The sequence below is a fragment of the Callionymus lyra genome, chromosome 10, assembly GCF_982586985.1.
Source record: "Callionymus lyra chromosome 10, fCalLyr1.hap1.1, whole genome shotgun sequence".
Taxonomy (NCBI): Eukaryota; Metazoa; Chordata; class Actinopteri; order Syngnathiformes; family Callionymidae; genus Callionymus; species Callionymus lyra.
The window spans coordinates 29,036,014-29,052,441 of NC_141827.1; the positions used below are offsets into that span (position 1 = coordinate 29,036,014).

At 38.4% G+C, this 16,428-nt stretch overlaps 1 protein-coding gene across 11 annotated transcripts in view; it reads right to left on the reverse strand.

Moving 5' to 3' along the window:
- LOC148071362 (calcium-dependent secretion activator 1-like) overlaps positions 1 to 16,428 on the reverse strand; it is a 76,373-nt gene that overhangs the window by 26,629 nt on the left and 33,316 nt on the right. For all 11 annotated transcript variants that reach the window (XM_087801806.1, XM_087801801.1, XM_087801800.1 and 8 more), the window contains exons 4-11: positions 14,307 to 14,387; positions 12,818 to 13,051; positions 12,179 to 12,300; positions 9,279 to 9,390; positions 6,835 to 6,974; positions 5,804 to 5,870; positions 5,621 to 5,729; positions 4,303 to 4,515 (exon numbers count right to left, since the gene is read on the reverse strand). In XM_087801806.1, coding sequence (XP_087657932.1) covers positions 4,303 to 4,515; positions 5,621 to 5,729; positions 5,804 to 5,870; positions 6,835 to 6,974; positions 9,279 to 9,390; positions 12,179 to 12,300; positions 12,818 to 13,051; positions 14,307 to 14,387 — 1,078 coding nt within the window. The remainder of the gene's footprint in view (positions 1 to 4,302; positions 4,516 to 5,620; positions 5,730 to 5,803; positions 5,871 to 6,834; positions 6,975 to 9,278; positions 9,391 to 12,178; positions 12,301 to 12,817; positions 13,052 to 14,306; positions 14,388 to 16,428) is intronic.

Below are 16,428 nucleotides of genomic sequence, written 5' to 3' on the forward strand. Positions count from 1 at the left end.
AGGGTGGGAGTGAGCGGGATGTGTCCAGGAAGGGTCCACTCTTACTAGATAAAAACACATCTGACATCCATCAATCTCTAGGATGGAAAGAATGAAGGAAAGGAAGCTATTATACAGGAACTATTGTACATCCGTGGTAGAGGTGAATCTCTAAGGTTTGGGGAAAAATGAATCTAATGCAATCCAAGAAAAACTTAGAGGAGCCTAAGGTTGAATATGAGGAACAAACTGGAGCTAATTGTATATAAAGATGAAACTCTGAATGGAGGAACCGTGCAGTTAAATAAACACAAGCTACACTTACATGGATATCTTACCTGTCTGTCTATTTACGATTAAAAAAAATAGTGACTCGTTGTCTCTTTGATATTTGCTGATATTTACTGACAATAATTTTAACCGTATCGCCCAGGCCTATCTGCTATTATAAGTCAGCTGTGAAGCCCATCTTTCAAAGATGTCACTGTATCTAAGATCCTAAAATAGTCTGAGATGCAACAGATGCCGATGTAAGTGTAGACTATGCCGAGGGAATATACCGGTAGAAAACAACGTGATATTGGGCAGAAACGTGTTAATAGAATGAGGAGGTATATCCACAGTAAAGAGAGTAAACAGAAGGAACATGGAGTTTAAACATGTTTAAAGAGTCTATGTTTCCTAAGTTGAGAAATATCTTATGAGTAAATCCTGGTTTCTATTACATATCTTGTTTGAACGAAAGCAGTTAGTTAGAAAGCACAAAATATACATTTAGAAATTATCACATGCGTGAGAAAAGTGTGACTTTTCATTGAGCTTTTAAATGTCATGCACATCTGCAGACCCATTTCATTTGTTATCTCTTGTTTGCATTCCTTTTTTTTTTTATTCTTTATGCATTTGCAAGTTGACAATTCTCGGATATGTTGCAGTGTATTCATGATGGCTACACAGCAAACTAACAGGCAAATGACTACCGGAGAAAACTAGTAGGGTAGCAATTCAGTTTGGTGCATGGGTAAACAGCATGAAGCCGACAGAGGCAGAACCGTGTCATTCTCTGGGAGATGGGGGGGTGAGGGGTGGGAGAATGGATAATACTCCTGTATTTGGACAAAAAAGGTATGTTCACATGACACAGGTGTTCTCCTATTCAAGCAAATCTAGAGGATTCAGAAGTTGTTCTGGAATGAAATCGGTCCTATCTGGAGGTGAAGCACTGCCTGGTTCCATCTACAGGCCTATCTACTCTTGCGGGAGGGAGGGGGGGGTGGGCGGAGTATTTTAAAATAAGAAGGGGCGGCAGAAGCTACTCCTTGTCTTTGGCATTCAGAATACTCCGTGTGCATATTTGCCAACTCTCAGAAAACGTCTTGAACATCAGCTATGAAATTGAGCCCTCTTTTGTGAACCGGAAAGAAATAATGATTCCTTTAAAACAGAAGGCAAAATAAAAAGCATCAAAATCTTTGAGTATTTGCTTCACAACGAGGGGTCCTGACACCAATAGTGACAAAAAGAGAGAAGGCAATTATGCAGTAAGAACTCTTTAAAATTCATCAACTTCCATGTAATAAAAAAGGTTTTCAAAAAGAAAACATGCATCCTAATCCGGCACGGATGGATTCATATTATCTCTGAACCTCAATCTGAGGTCTTAGAAAAATAAAAAAAGTCAGCTATAACCTAAAACATGAAGGTGAGAAGTGAAAAAGGGGGGGAAGGAGGGAGAATAGAAGAGAGAGAGAACGTTGCATTTGTCAGATAATCGTCGGGGATTATCTGAGCTGTGCCGGCTACTGGGAAGCACTTACCCTTGAGTCCAGCTAGAAGACAGCAGGGTAAGAAGGGACAAACCAGAATAACATAAAGACTAGCAACAAGGCTGGAGGAGAGCAATCACGAGTGACCCTGACCTAGCAGCTGCATCACTTAAAAAAAGGGTACAAGCAAAGCATGAACAACGAAACACAACTTAAAAACAAAAACAACAACGTCTACCGACACAAGAGTTTGTGGGCGGTGGAGTGTGAGTCCATGTGAGGAAACAGATGCTGAGGCATATTTTAGAGTGAAGGAAAGAAGCCAGAGAAAGAGAGAGAGAGACAGAAACGAAGAATTACAATCCTCCTCACTCCACTGCAGTCCATTGCACTTAAGTAGTCACTCCGACTAATCACAGTGAAAGCTTTCAAAAGGTATCGAGGTGATGTTGTAAAGCACAACATTATGAGAGGAAATCAACTTGTCGGAATATGAAGGTTTTTTTTGCGACTTAACTTAAATACACTGCAAGAACTGAAATTGTTTATGTTGTATTTTAAGTAAAAATGTATTTTAAGTAAAAAGCCAGAATTACTGATTATGGTAAAAAAATTAAAAAAAAAAAAAAAAATTCAATGCGATAAAATAGTTTATTTTACTCATACAAGCAATTCAGGTCTCTTTTTTTAACTTAATTTAATAAAAGTTGCCAATTGCCAAGTGTCGGTACCAAACGTGACAAACTTGATCATGTGTGGATTTTTTCTGAAAAAATCATAAGACAGATTTCTCTCTTATTAGAAAGTGTTATTTTGCACTGAAAGTTAGTTTATTCATTTTCTCAGTAGGGAAAAAAAGGGGAAATTTACTAAAGCTGAGAAATAAAACTCGTCATTTTCGTTTTCTTCGAGTTGATCTCATAAAAGTGGTTTAAAGTATTGTGCAGGTACTACCATGGAAGGGAAGGTATCGCTTTTAGTACCAATATTTCAACAATTTCTAATCGTTACCCAGCCCTACCCTTTGGTACAAGTTGGATTTATGCCCAGGTCAAAAACACATATGTTATATGTAGCAAAAATACTTCCAGAAAAAAAAGTTTGTTAAGAAGAAAAATTGTAAAGTTTTTGATGTGTGCTGCGTTCAAAGACACCTAGCAAAAAAACAAGTCATACTTCATTGACATATCAAAGATAAAGATAATTCTTTATCTGTGTTTTCAAAATGTCTAGCTGCTAAATGCAGAAAAACAATTTTGATTAAAGACACACTTTGAATATTTTGATGTAAAACTGGTAAAAGAAAAATCATTGCTTCGTTCATAAAATTTAGCATATTTGCTTTCCATCTCTCCCTGGATTTATTTTTTATTTGCCAACCCCCTCCCCCCAACTTGCCCCAATGTTTGCACCCAGACTCCCTTATCGTTGCGCATTTTGGGAACCACTGTCTTGAGTGAAAGAGTCTCAGATTTCCCAGCAAGCACTGCAGCAGAGTCAGGAGAGTTATTTATGTCATGGTACCAGTGCCATTCAAGACCACCATGGGGTGAAACATGTATGTGTGGTGTGCCACAATGTTTCAGGGGGGAGGGTGGGGGAAGAGGTCTGTGCCAATGTGAGGAGGCTTTGAATGGCAACAGTTGGCATCAGAGGAGTCAACTAACCACAAGAACAATCACATCGTGGACAAAGAAACCGATGAAGAAACAACATAGAATTTCTGTGATCTTGTTTCCAAATTCATGTCCATTTTGTTTCCTCACGAAGATCGTAAGATGAGGAGCTTGAGCTGGATATTTATATTTCAATATGACTGGCCAATTCACCTGGAAAAAATACGTTCTTCTATTGGGAAATTGCACGCATCAAAAAATGAGACTGAATAGCAGGATCTATTATTATTCACAGTACAGCTAGAAAAGTAGGTGTTGCTATGTTTGGAGTTGATGTTTAGCATTACATGCAAAAGTCATTATAGAAGTGGGAGACAAGAAAGTTGTGACAAAACGTGATAAAAAAAACCCACAAGACTGTAGACAGTCTTACTGTAGTCTTACCTTGACTTGTCTATCTGACCTAGAGATGCAAGCGTACTAAATAGTTGGTTGTTTGGCCAACGTTTGTCTAGGAAAGGTCTCAGAGCTTTTTCTGCGCTTCTAAATTTCAAAAAAAGATGGAGGAAAGCAGCACACGTTGGGGACTGTCTGCTCGAGTTCAACCCCAGCAGGCTTGAATGTTTGAGTCTTTCATGTTGCGACCTACAAAATCTTCAAAGTCTTTCTGGTTGGTTGTTCCTTGAGAACTGATGGAGTAGCATGATATCGCACCTTTAAACACTGTTGGAGATGTGACAATGAGTGGGAGTCCATCAGATGCTGGAGGGATCTGTGAGAGATCAAGGCATGTGTGTGCGTGCTTGTGTGTGAGTTTCTAGCAGCGCATTTGTGACCGGACTGTGGAGCGCATGGCGTGAGATAGTTATGAGCTGTTTGCTGCTTCGTGGATGAAACTGCCTTCTCGGTTTAGTGACCATGATGTGTTTCAGGCTACTTACAGAACTGGGATATGGGAGCATCCATTTGGGCTGAAGCACCCCCTTTGGAATTCAGTTTCTGGACCTGAGTGGGCGGGACCGGCTTATGGGACTGGCCGGTGGCCCGATACATGGCCTGTACCCACAGGATGCGATCCTGTTCGTCGTCACTGGCAAAGATCACAGTGTCTCCTTCCTTCACTGCATTGAAAAAAGCCCGGCCGCCATCCAAGCCTGGATCGCAAAGCAGAAATGAGACGTCAGATTAATGATAGCTCAGAACTTCAACCGTAGGGAGAAATGATGTTGAGGCAGAGCCGGCCCATTATGGGGCCCTAAGCAAAATTTAATTTTGGGCCTTCACCACCAGATGCTTTATCATCCCAGAGGCTACACTGTGTCGGTGTTTTAAAAGTGTATTCATTGATTTATCTTAGAAAAAAAAAAGAAAATAAATAATACCACTAAAATAATACACTGAATTTGGAGTTTAACACTGTGCAAAGTTAAACATATGACAACCAGCATTTCAGAACCTTTATTGCTTGTCTGGAAGGAATGTCATTTATAATAAAAAATCAAAATAGTCAAAATAGTGGTTGACAAAAATTGGGGTGATGTGGTTGTTAAAAATATCATGTTATTTGTATTATTAAAAAATGGAAACGATAAAATGATTGATTGAAAAAAGTTTATTGGCGCTCTCTCTCTCTCTCGCTCTTGTCCAATTCCTTAACTAATTCTCGCCTGCAGTTAATACAAAACTATTGAGCAAGAATTCTGTATTCTAGTAGGAGAACTCAAATTTCCCCAATCCTTGCATAGGCTACCAGTTTCTTTCAGGATCCATTTAAAAATTCTGGTTCTTACTTTCAGAGCTATTTATGATCAGGCTCCTCCTTAAATCAGTGATCTGAGCCAGCTACGGCTCTGAGGTCTGTGGATCAGAATCTACTGATGGTCCCTGAACACGCTTCAGGACCAGAGGAGAGAAATCCTTCCAGGCGGTTGCTCCTAAACTTCGGAACGATCTTCCTCTCCCTCTGTGTTAGATGATCTACTGACTCCTTCAAGAAACATCTTAAGACATTTTTATTTGTGCAGGCATCTTCTTTACTTCTAAACTTTGCATCGTTTTTCTTTTCTCTGTTGAAATTAAACCTCTGATCGCTAGATGGCAGCAGTCCATACATTCTCCGTAGCTAAATGGACATTGATATACCGCGAGAGAACTGAGGACGAGAGGATACATTCTCAAGCAGCTTTTAAAGCTGATGGCATCACAGTATTCTTTCCATGTGTCTATAGTTGTGTCACGCATCCTTAAGACTTGACTGACCTGGTTGTGGGTCACTGTAATCCACAGTGTAGCCGTCCAGTTGGAGGAGCTCTTGCGGTTCAGACTTCTTCTCTCGATAGCTGCACATGGCAAATGTGTACTGACTCACCTGCACACAATTAAATCAAACCTTTGGTATAAGATTTTTAATCATTTGTTTTGTCATCAGTGTAAACTACTTACCTGGACAAGGACAAAGAAACGCTTCTTCCAGCGTTTCCAGACATTCTTTCCAAATGCCCATAGGTACCTAAAGAAAACACAAACATAAGCATGCGTTAATATGCAGGTTTTGATTCAGGCTTGTATCCGCAATATTGTTCTATCATCCACTACCGTAAGACCAAAGCTACCAGTGGGCACGTAGTTTGGCTCAGCACGTATTTAGGCTCAGCTCATTTTCTTTACCAAGACAGGCCGATGGATAAGTATTTTTTCAATCATCAAAAAGACCTAAAATGGCTTAAGGTCCAATACCATCTCAACCCTGAAGCTCATTCCTTTAGAGCATTGGGACGTCACTAGTACTTGAAAGGACTGTGTATTTTGATCTTGAAGGTTAAGATTCAGGGTAAAGGGGGAACATGGGATTGGGCCTCCACCAGGACACCTTTTTATCAACTGAGAACCATGGTCTAAAATGCATGTAAAATATTTACATTATTTTTTAAGAATAAAATATAATGAATTTATTCTATAGATTTCAAAAGAAACAACACATTTCTTCTAATTGCACAATCAGAACAGGGTTCAATTTATTGTTCAGAGTCTTAGCATGTTAGCATTTTATCTTCTGCTACAAACAAGCTTGAAATGTAGACTTGTAAAACATGTTAAGGACTATTTTTATTGTTGAGGTGTCTATACATAAGGGTGGTATTTTGATGTTATTTGGACAAATATGGACATAAATTTTTCCCTATAACCATATATATAAACAAAGATATAGTCTGGTGAAAGTGGGACATTAAAATAATATTTAATGGTGGAATTATAGTCGATAAATAAACGCTGTTATTTAGAAAAATTGTAAAAAGTTTCCCCAAGATTTGTTTGTGCTGCTGCAGAAGACTTTATAGTTCCCTTTCTGTTCCACCAGGGGGAGTTATTGCTTTTCTGCATTTGTTTTGCACGTGACAAGAAATGAGGCCAAGTCAGCAAACACATGGAGTATATGGAGACACATGTGTGAGGAGCATCAAAGCCAGTCCTACCCGCAGTGCTTCATGTTCTGTGGTTTGTCCATGCGAATGGCCAGTTTGATCCTTAGATCTTGGTCAGGACAGGCCTTGGTCACAGTCATCTTGTGCAGCTCGGATTGCTTCGGGCTGTTTGGAGTCGGATGGAGAACAACCTGCGTGAAAAAAAAAGAAAGATGGCGATAAGTCAAACTGGTGTGTTGGTTGTGCTCCGGGGGAGAAATGACTGATCTGATCCAGTGGTTTGTGAACGGAACCAGTGATTATTCTCAGTATAAGAACCATCAGGCCAGAGCAACAGAACATCCCAGTAAGGAATTCTGATCTCTTATTGGCTGAATTAAAGATCTTTCAATGCCAAATTAAGAAAACCTTAGGACCATCAAGGTCATCAATAGACAAAGGAGCCAAATAACCACAATGATCGTGTGTTCTTGTTTTTTACTTTCACACACAAGCTCTAATTAAACGAAAAACTTTCCAGATTGGAATATTGAATAATTGAATTCAATAATTTGTATATTGAAAGGTTGAATATGTTTTGTTTTTTTCACTAATTTAATTATAAAAATAATGCATTTTTAGACCGTGTTTATAGTCTCATACTAATAATTCAAAAATTGAATATTCTTTGATTTGTATACTTTTAAATTCAATATAAAAATTTTGGGATAATACTGCCTAAATTTGCATTTAAGTTTAATTTAAATAATTTTAGCAGTTTCAACATTTGTATTAAATTCAATCTTTCAATATCCTGATGGCACTTATATTCTTCCATAAAAAACACGGGTAACAGAAAGAAATGTGTTTGAAATAAAGTATAAAAACTGTTAAAACTGGCTTAAAACATGCAATTATATGGAACGTACTGGCCACGATGTCACTGAAATAAACAATAATAAAAACTGTTATATTTATACTCAATATAAACTAAATCATATTGGCTCAATACACCAGTAAGCTTTTGGTAATCAAATAAAATGAATTGTGCATGAAAAAGGGAAGCAAGAAAATTGAATAACAAAGTAATATCAAATATATTCAGGAAAAAAAAGAAGTGGTTGAATCAGCTTTTCTAAACCGTCGGTGAGATTCTTGCACAGATGTGGACCGTAATAAGAAAAGAGTGGCATCATAATGAGTTTAGAGTCAGACATATTTGTATTCACTCAGACAGCCCAGACTTATCTAGACAGACAGACTGACTCAACGCCAGGCCCTCGGAGACCAACAGGCGACTATCAGGACTTCACTTCACTTCCAGAGAAGCAAGATTACCAGAAACACTGATAAGCAGCTCTGCCACAACAGAAGGGAAGTTTTGCTAAGTGGCAGAGGGAGTCGTGTGCCTTATTTTCACTTCCTGAAGTTGCGCTGCGGTTGTTAAAACTTTTGTATTGGGTTGTTATTGATTCCTGCTGTATTCGCTATATTTTCTATGTTCCTGAATCGGCTCCAGCCCGATGGACTCTGTAGCTGAAACATTATGACCAACACAACGGATTCAATAAAGAATGAAACAAAGGAAAATTCAATCCATAATTGAGGATTGGTGATAATGAAGTGAAATCTAATTAATTAAAACAGGAAATCTGATTTTGAGATTTTATTTTCATTTTTTGAGGCCCAATTGTCGGTCGTTGTCCTCAATCAACGTCCTTGTTTTTAGGACTTTGGGAGGAAACTGGAGTAGCCGGAGTAAACTCACCGATGCACAGGGGACTACATCAAAATCTATACAGGGTATCTTCTTAGACATGTTTTTTTAAATTGTAAAACCATTCAATGATTTTTTTTTTTTCACAGGCTCCGAAAATGTGTCAATGAATTTGTTCTTTTTTAGACCCTTTTATATATTTTTTAAACCAAAATGATTTGTTTCTCACGAATCTTACCAGTTCCTCCTCTTCGCACAATATATGGTCTAGTAATTGTATGTTATAAGAGCTCATGTATCCATGCGTGTAATTAGTATTAGAAAATAAAACATCTCATTTCAACGTGGGTTTTTTTTACGCTCTGAGGGACTTGTGTGATTAAAATTAACGGCGCTCTAGAAGTGAGATTAAGACAATTAAGACATTTTCTAGACTCCTGTGTTGTTCTCTGTGTTATCTTGACCTTTTAACTATATATATATATATATATTGAGTTTGGTTTGATTGTTTAAGTTCTTTGTGACCCTGGTCTGGAAAAGCGCTCTATAAATATAAATTACTTACTTAATTAGTTACTTACTTACTCGTCCACTGTGAGGTGAAAAGGGTAGAAGGTTAAAATGTTTTCACCTCCTACTTGATTTATGAACTTGAACTCACAACCTACTTAAGACCAAATCCCCAATTTAAAACTAAGATGTTCCTAAAAGTCCATCACCCCTCACTTCAGGATTTCCCAACAAAAATCCCGCCTCCAAAGGTTCAAATAAATCGTTCAAATAAAAAAAAAAGTGTTACCCTGCCCAGCTCTTTGTCCTCCAGGGCCAGCACTCCAGTGCTCTCTGTAAACAGTTTCACCTTGACAGCCGGCAGTGGGTGTGTGGTTGTGAAGTCCCCTTGGGTTCCCCAGCTGAAACGCAGAGAAGAAGATCCTCCAGAGGTTAGCGCTGCCATGACAGTACACCAGGGTGACTCCCTCCCCGACATCACTGGAGCATGTGAAATTAGCAATCGGGAGCTGAGAGTTGTTTAAAAAAACCCCGCTTTGAACACAAACGGTCGCACACCTGAATCCACGCTTCATCGACTTCAACAAATGTCATGATTCATTGCTCACAATTTTTCTTTCCTTATTTCAATTATTTGTCATCTTTATGTATCATTTCAAGTGTAATTTGGAAGTATATTAGTGCTGTAAGAATATTTAATGACTATATTATTTCATTAATAGCCTTTAAGCCTCAGTTTAAAAACGTTGGAACTGACATACTAACATTTTTATATTGAATCTAAAAGGCTAAAAAAAACTATCCATCTCTTTATCCATCAACCCATCATCATTCTTCCATTCTGCCATCCGTCCAGTCATCCATTCATTCATCCATCTATCGATCCATCCTTCCAACCATTTAACCATCCACCGATCTACCCATCCATTTATGTATCAATCCATCCATCCATCCATTCATCTTGCATCCATCAACCATCCAATCACTCATCCATCCGTCCATTGTCTCTCCATCCATCGGTCTATTCAGCCATATATCAGTCATCCATCCATCTATACATCCATCCAACCATTTACCATCCATATATCTATTTATTCATATATCCTTCCATTCAGCCATCTATCCAGTCATCAACTCATTCATCCATCTCCACATCCATCCATCAGACCATTTAACCATCCACCATCTATCCATCCATTCATGTATCAATCCCTCCATCCTTCAATCCAGCCATCCATCCATCTATTCATTCATCCATTCATCAATACATCCATCAACCTATCATCTAAAAGTAGAAACCCACAGCATCTTAAATTAATTAATTAAATATATTGAGTACTAAGTACATTTGTACATATATAAAGTACATTTGATGTAGTACCAAATATCTCCACGTGTCTCTGCTAAAGAGCAACAAATATTCCTAATCCACTAGTCTTAAAATATGCTACAAGACTTTAATCAGGTACGGAATTTTACAACTGCCATCTGGGAAAGAAAAAAAAGGCCTCAACTTGTGAAATTATGAGTTTATCGGGTGATCATTTCCGTGATAACAGGATTTAAATTCAATTTTTTCTTTCCTTTTTGGCAGTTCTGAGCTTCCATAGCTACACACTTAAGGTTGTAGTTTATTTTATTTATCTCGTGAACATATATTATGCTCTTGTTCATGAATTGATTGGCGAGTTGAAGCCTCCAAAATGGAGACAAGAGGACTTTGTGTCAACGTGCTGAACGACCTTGACGATCAAGGTCAGGTGTATAAAGGCAGAAAGGGTCTCTAATCCTTTCTCTCATTTATGTCCACCATCACTCCCGTCATGTAGCGGCGCTTCTTGAATGAGGAAGACATTAAGATCTTAAAATATCTGGTGTAGCCATAAATCTTTCAAGGTCAGACTTCGACTGGAGCTCATGTGACGTTTCTACAGGACAAAAAAAGAAACACTTTTCTCTTTATTTTTTTATTTTTCGTTTTGCAGGTATTATTTTACCTATAACAAAATTAAAAATAGAATGTATATATGTAATATTTCCCTCCTGAAATTATGAATAATCTCCTTTTTGTGAGAAAAGTTGTTACTGCGTCAGCTGAATATGATTTAAGTCGATTAAAAAATAGTAACTTTTAGTTTCTAGTGTTTTTGTCGAGAGCACTTTTATACAGTGGCTGTTATGAGGGGCAAAATAAAGCAGCAAAAAGTAAAAAAGGGTAAATAAATAATAATTCTGAATACACTAGTTGGTTTCTACATGATCTTGGATCTCATTTTTTTCATATGCAGTTTAATGTTCTAAGTCCAATTATTCAATTTATGTATCATTCAATACATGATCTTTGATCTCATGTTCTACAGTGTCTTTAAAAGACCAGGTTATCAATCGTTAATATCAGGGGTGTCGGTGAGTCTGGGGGCCAATATTTAAAAACTCTATTCAAGTCTTTATACAAAAATAATTATACATGTTCAATCGTGAATGAAACGGTGAATAAACAGTGCACGAATGCTCCTCCCATGGTGCAACACTAATAGACTCAGGGACACATTCATTCATCGTGCTATTGGATTGTATAATTCTGAGTTTGGGGGCAGGAGTGGAGTGAAAGTGATGTTATTCTATTCTATGTTAATCTTTGTATCCTTGTTCTTTATACTTACACTTTGTACCCTATTTATATTATTAGCATTAATTAGCTTCTAATACATTGAAAATGTATTAAAAATAAGTTTCAAAAATAGTTTTCTTTTCAAACAACACTTTTTTTTTTTGACGCCATAAAGCTCCGACATTAATTTGCTTTCAACCAATTCAGTTTTAAGCTCTTGAGGGCCACCCAAAATGAGTTGGCCGGCCAAATTTGGCCCCCCGGCTCGACGCATAAAGTAGACATTATCCTGAAATACTTAGTGATTGAACTAGAATGAAGGAAAAAATAAAATTTGAAAGAAGTATTCATGATGAAAAGATAGGACTGTGCATTATTGTTTACATCAAGATGAAGAAAAACATGATAATAACAAAAAATGTTGTTGATGCAAATTGACAAATATGTTAAATTTATTATCCAATAGTTGTGTCACCACAATATCTCCAAACATCTCAAAAATAAAGTTACGAGTCGGCAAACTTTGTGTTTTTATCTTTTTTTTTTTTTTTTTTCAAAGTGAATCTTCAGTCACTTACGTTGGTTTGGATGCCTCCGCCTGGTCCGTCTGCAATTTCTCTCCTCCCTCCACCTCCATGGTGCAGTAGACGATCCTGTTGGGAGCCAAGGACTTCAGCCCCTGCACCTCCACGATCACCACCTGCACGAACACACATATGAGGTCAAGGTTAACGGAGGAGCAGTTGTTCATTACTTTAATGAGGTCACGGAGGACAGACGGAACGAGGGGATGACAAAAATCCATCAGGCTTGACGGCTATTTCTGGACTAGAGTGATATGAAAAGATTTTAAAAAAAATACAAAATATAACATTTTTTCTTTAATATTAAGTGTTTTAAAACATATTATTTTTTTATTTAATTAAACATATTTTTAGTGTTGTTGTGGCAAAGACCGAAGAAAAAAAGTGACTCTTGTTCTCATTGAGAAGAGCCTGGTGCGTTCAGGGATTCGGAGCTGTCTCTCCACACATCGTTCACTTCCTGCCTCTGAAATAGCACAATAAGACGAGGATTGAGGTGTGAATCCTCGCCGCTCGTCTCAGACGATAAACAGATGACTCACAGTCTCTGCAAAAGAGCAGGTAAGAGCTCTTTTTGTGACGGGCTGTTATTCACATGACGTTTGCTCTCAAACAGGTCACATGATCGGTCACCTCCAGAGTGAAGGACAGAACCACGTCCGACTTGGACAGCGTGTTTTCGTCCTCCTGGCCCATGTCGATGATGGAGGTGTTGTGTCCTCGCTTCAGCTTCTGCAGTTTGAACTCCCCGCCCTTGGACACCGGCATGCTCTCCAGGTTGGCCATCAGCTGGTTGACGGACGACTTCAGCTCCTCGATGTACATGGCCTCCATGTCTTTGGACACGAACTTGGGAAACTTCCCACCCTGTCCAAGACAAAATACACGTTGAATAAGTGTCGGGATATCTCTTTATGCATCCATCCATTCTTTCATCCATCCAAACGTTCATCCATTACTTATCTATCCATCAAATCATTAATTCATCCCTGCAATACAATACATCCACCCATGGTCTATACATCTCTTTATCCATCAAGCCATCATCCATCCATTCAGTCATCCATCCAGTCATCAATCCATCCATCCATTCATCTATCCATTTTTCCATACACCCATCTAATCACTCATCCATTCGTCCATTGTTTCTCCATCCTTCCATCTATTCATTCCTCCATCCATCCTTTCATCCAGCCACCCATTACCTATTTATCAATCAACCCATCAACCATCCATCCATCCTTCAATCTTCAACCATCCAATCTATTCATTTTTACATACATACATCCAGTCACTCATCATCCATCCATTGTCTCTCCATCCATCTATTTATTCATCCATCCAGCCATTCTTCCATCCAATCATCTTTCTGTCATCCACCCATCTAATTATTTATCCATAAATCTGGATATACATACATCCAACCAATTATCCATCCATCCATCCATCCGCCCTTCCAACTATCCATTTATTCATCCATCCATCCATCCATCCATCCATCCATCCATCCATCCATCCATCCATCCATCCATCCATCCATCCATCCATCCATCCATCCATCCATCCATCATTCGTTCATCTATCTATCCATTCACTCATTCATCCATCTTTAGATCAATCCATCCAATCACTCATCTACCCATCCATATATCCATCCATCCATTTTAGATAGATAGATAAAACTTTATTGATCCCTCTGGAGGTCTCCTTCTGGAAATTGTTTTCTATCCATCCATCTATCTTTCCGTCCATCCACCCATCCAATCATTCAACCATTCGTCCATCTTTAATTCATCCGTCCAACCACTCATCCATCCATCATCTATCAATCCATTAATCTGTCCATCCACCCTTCTGTTCTTCTATCATCTATCTATCATCCACCAAACTATCCATCATCCATCCAACCAATCATTAATCCATCCATTTATAAATCCATCCATCATCCATCCACCCTTTATTAACCCATCCATCCATCTATCCATGTTTGCATCCATTCACTATCCATCTATATAACGATGGCAACTCATTAGACAACAGAATACAAGAAGCTCAGATTTTAAGTCCAAAAGTTGTTGATTTATTGACGCTACAGTAAAACCCCCTGCAGTGTTTCACTCACCCTGGCAATCTGGTCAGCCATCTGAAGACGACCGTCCAGCTCTCGTCTAATCTGGGCAGCTTGCTCGTCCAGGTTGTCCAGCTATTGATGGAAAGAGATGAACATGTTAAGAATGTCGTGACCGGTCTTACAAAGGTTAATATCACATGGCATAGACGGTTAACTTGAATGAACCTTAGCTTTTAATTTACATTATTCTTTTGCACCATGACTGAAGACGGAATTATTTCTCTGCCTTCTGGTACTTTGGAAAGAATGTATTAAGATTAGCACCGACAGTTCCTAATCGAGCGGAGAGAGTCTTTAATCTGCTCTATTATCTCAAGCATTTCCCAAAATCTAACTCTAAATCAATTCCAATGGTTTTCAGTATCATTTTGTTCAGTCTGAAGATGTCCTTCGATGACAACATGCTGATAATGAAAATGAAAAAAAAAAACACATTACTCGTACAAACAGCATCAAATAAATGGTCCATTATTTGAGTTGTTAAAAATATTGTTAATATCGATCTCCGTGCACACATTAGTGAGTATAATAAGCAGATACCAGTTTAGAATTGATCGCTAGCGAAAATTAAAGAAGAAAAAAAAAATGAAGTAATATTTAATGTACTATTGACACATCTATGAATCTTATCCAAACACGTGGACCATTGTATGTTCACAGCTTTACGTAACAGCGAGTCATATTTCCGCTGCTGTATCGCCAGAAGAAATGAAACGCTAATAAATTCATGGCTCGCTCGCATCAATAATTAATGCAGGTTTTATATCAGCTGACACGGGAAAATAAAGGAGGGAGCCGTCTCCTCTTTCTTTCTTTCCTTTTTCTGAGACTTCCGTTGTTCTCCTGACAGGACAGCACATTCTTGTCAAATCCGATGTTGTGACTCACCAGTCGACACCAATTCCTTCAACAGCACAGACAACTAATTGAGACAAATCGGTAACACAGCAGCACCTGGGGAGTCTCAGCGTCTTCACAACGCAAAAAAAAAGGAAATGGTGTATAAATACAATACAGTACAACCTAAAGAAACTGTGGAGGTTGTGTGGCTGTGCTCGCCAGCAGTAGACAAACTAGTGTGTGTGACTAGAGTATGCGTAATGAGGAACTTACACCTCTATCTGTGTTTATTACTGAATGTTTGGTTGGTCCGTCCAAACTGCTTGCAATTGAAATGTTTTGTTATTGTCCTGTTAATGTTTAATTCATTGGCTGAAATCAGGTATGGTGGCATGGAAAGGGAGAACTAACGCGAACGCCACAACAACTCAACTAAAGTCCAATAAAAGTGAAGAACAACAAGTGACCCCCTTATTTAAGAATTCAAGATTTGTGCAGGTACAAGTGACATATTAATCCTGCAAGCGTTTTTTTGTGAAGTATGCCGACATTATTATGCTAACTCTGGCATAAATTTTGTGACAGTAAATATCGCTAGAGGGTCAGACACATTTTTGTTGTCCACAAATATTTATTTTTGTTGTCATTCAAAAACAGATCATTTAATGATTTAATGAGTCACACAGCGCTAAAACATCTGTTCAAATGTTACTCCAGGAAGCTCCGTATTATTACTCCGCAATTCTTTGTAGTATTACTCCGTGAGGCTCCTTAGTTATACTCCATGCGGCTTTGTAGTATCACTCCGCAATTCTTTGTAGTATTTACTTGAAAACATGTTAATTATTGGAGTTGGTTAAATATTCAAGTTTGTTTAGATACGTCTCTACTTAGAAACAAACACCACCAAAGAGACACTAAGAATAAAAGTTTTAAAAAGCTTCTTAGGATCCGGTTTAACATCATGTAAACCTTACAATTAGGAAACACGATCCTTCCCACAACAAACCAGTTGTGACGACGTGTATTTCCTCTCTTCCTTGTTTTTGTCGGCGCTTCAGAGCATCTTGTCTCCGGCTGGGATTCATGCCAGCGCTGACCTCTCGCTGCCGTATGGTATTTCACCAACTCTTATTACATTAACAGGCCTTGTCTTTCAGGTCTTAACATATTGATTCTCTGCCCCTTCCAGCAATTCCTTTTAACAGAGGAGAAATAGCGGTGCAGAGAGTGTATGTGGGGGGCTGGGGCGGGGGGCAGGATATTGGTGAGA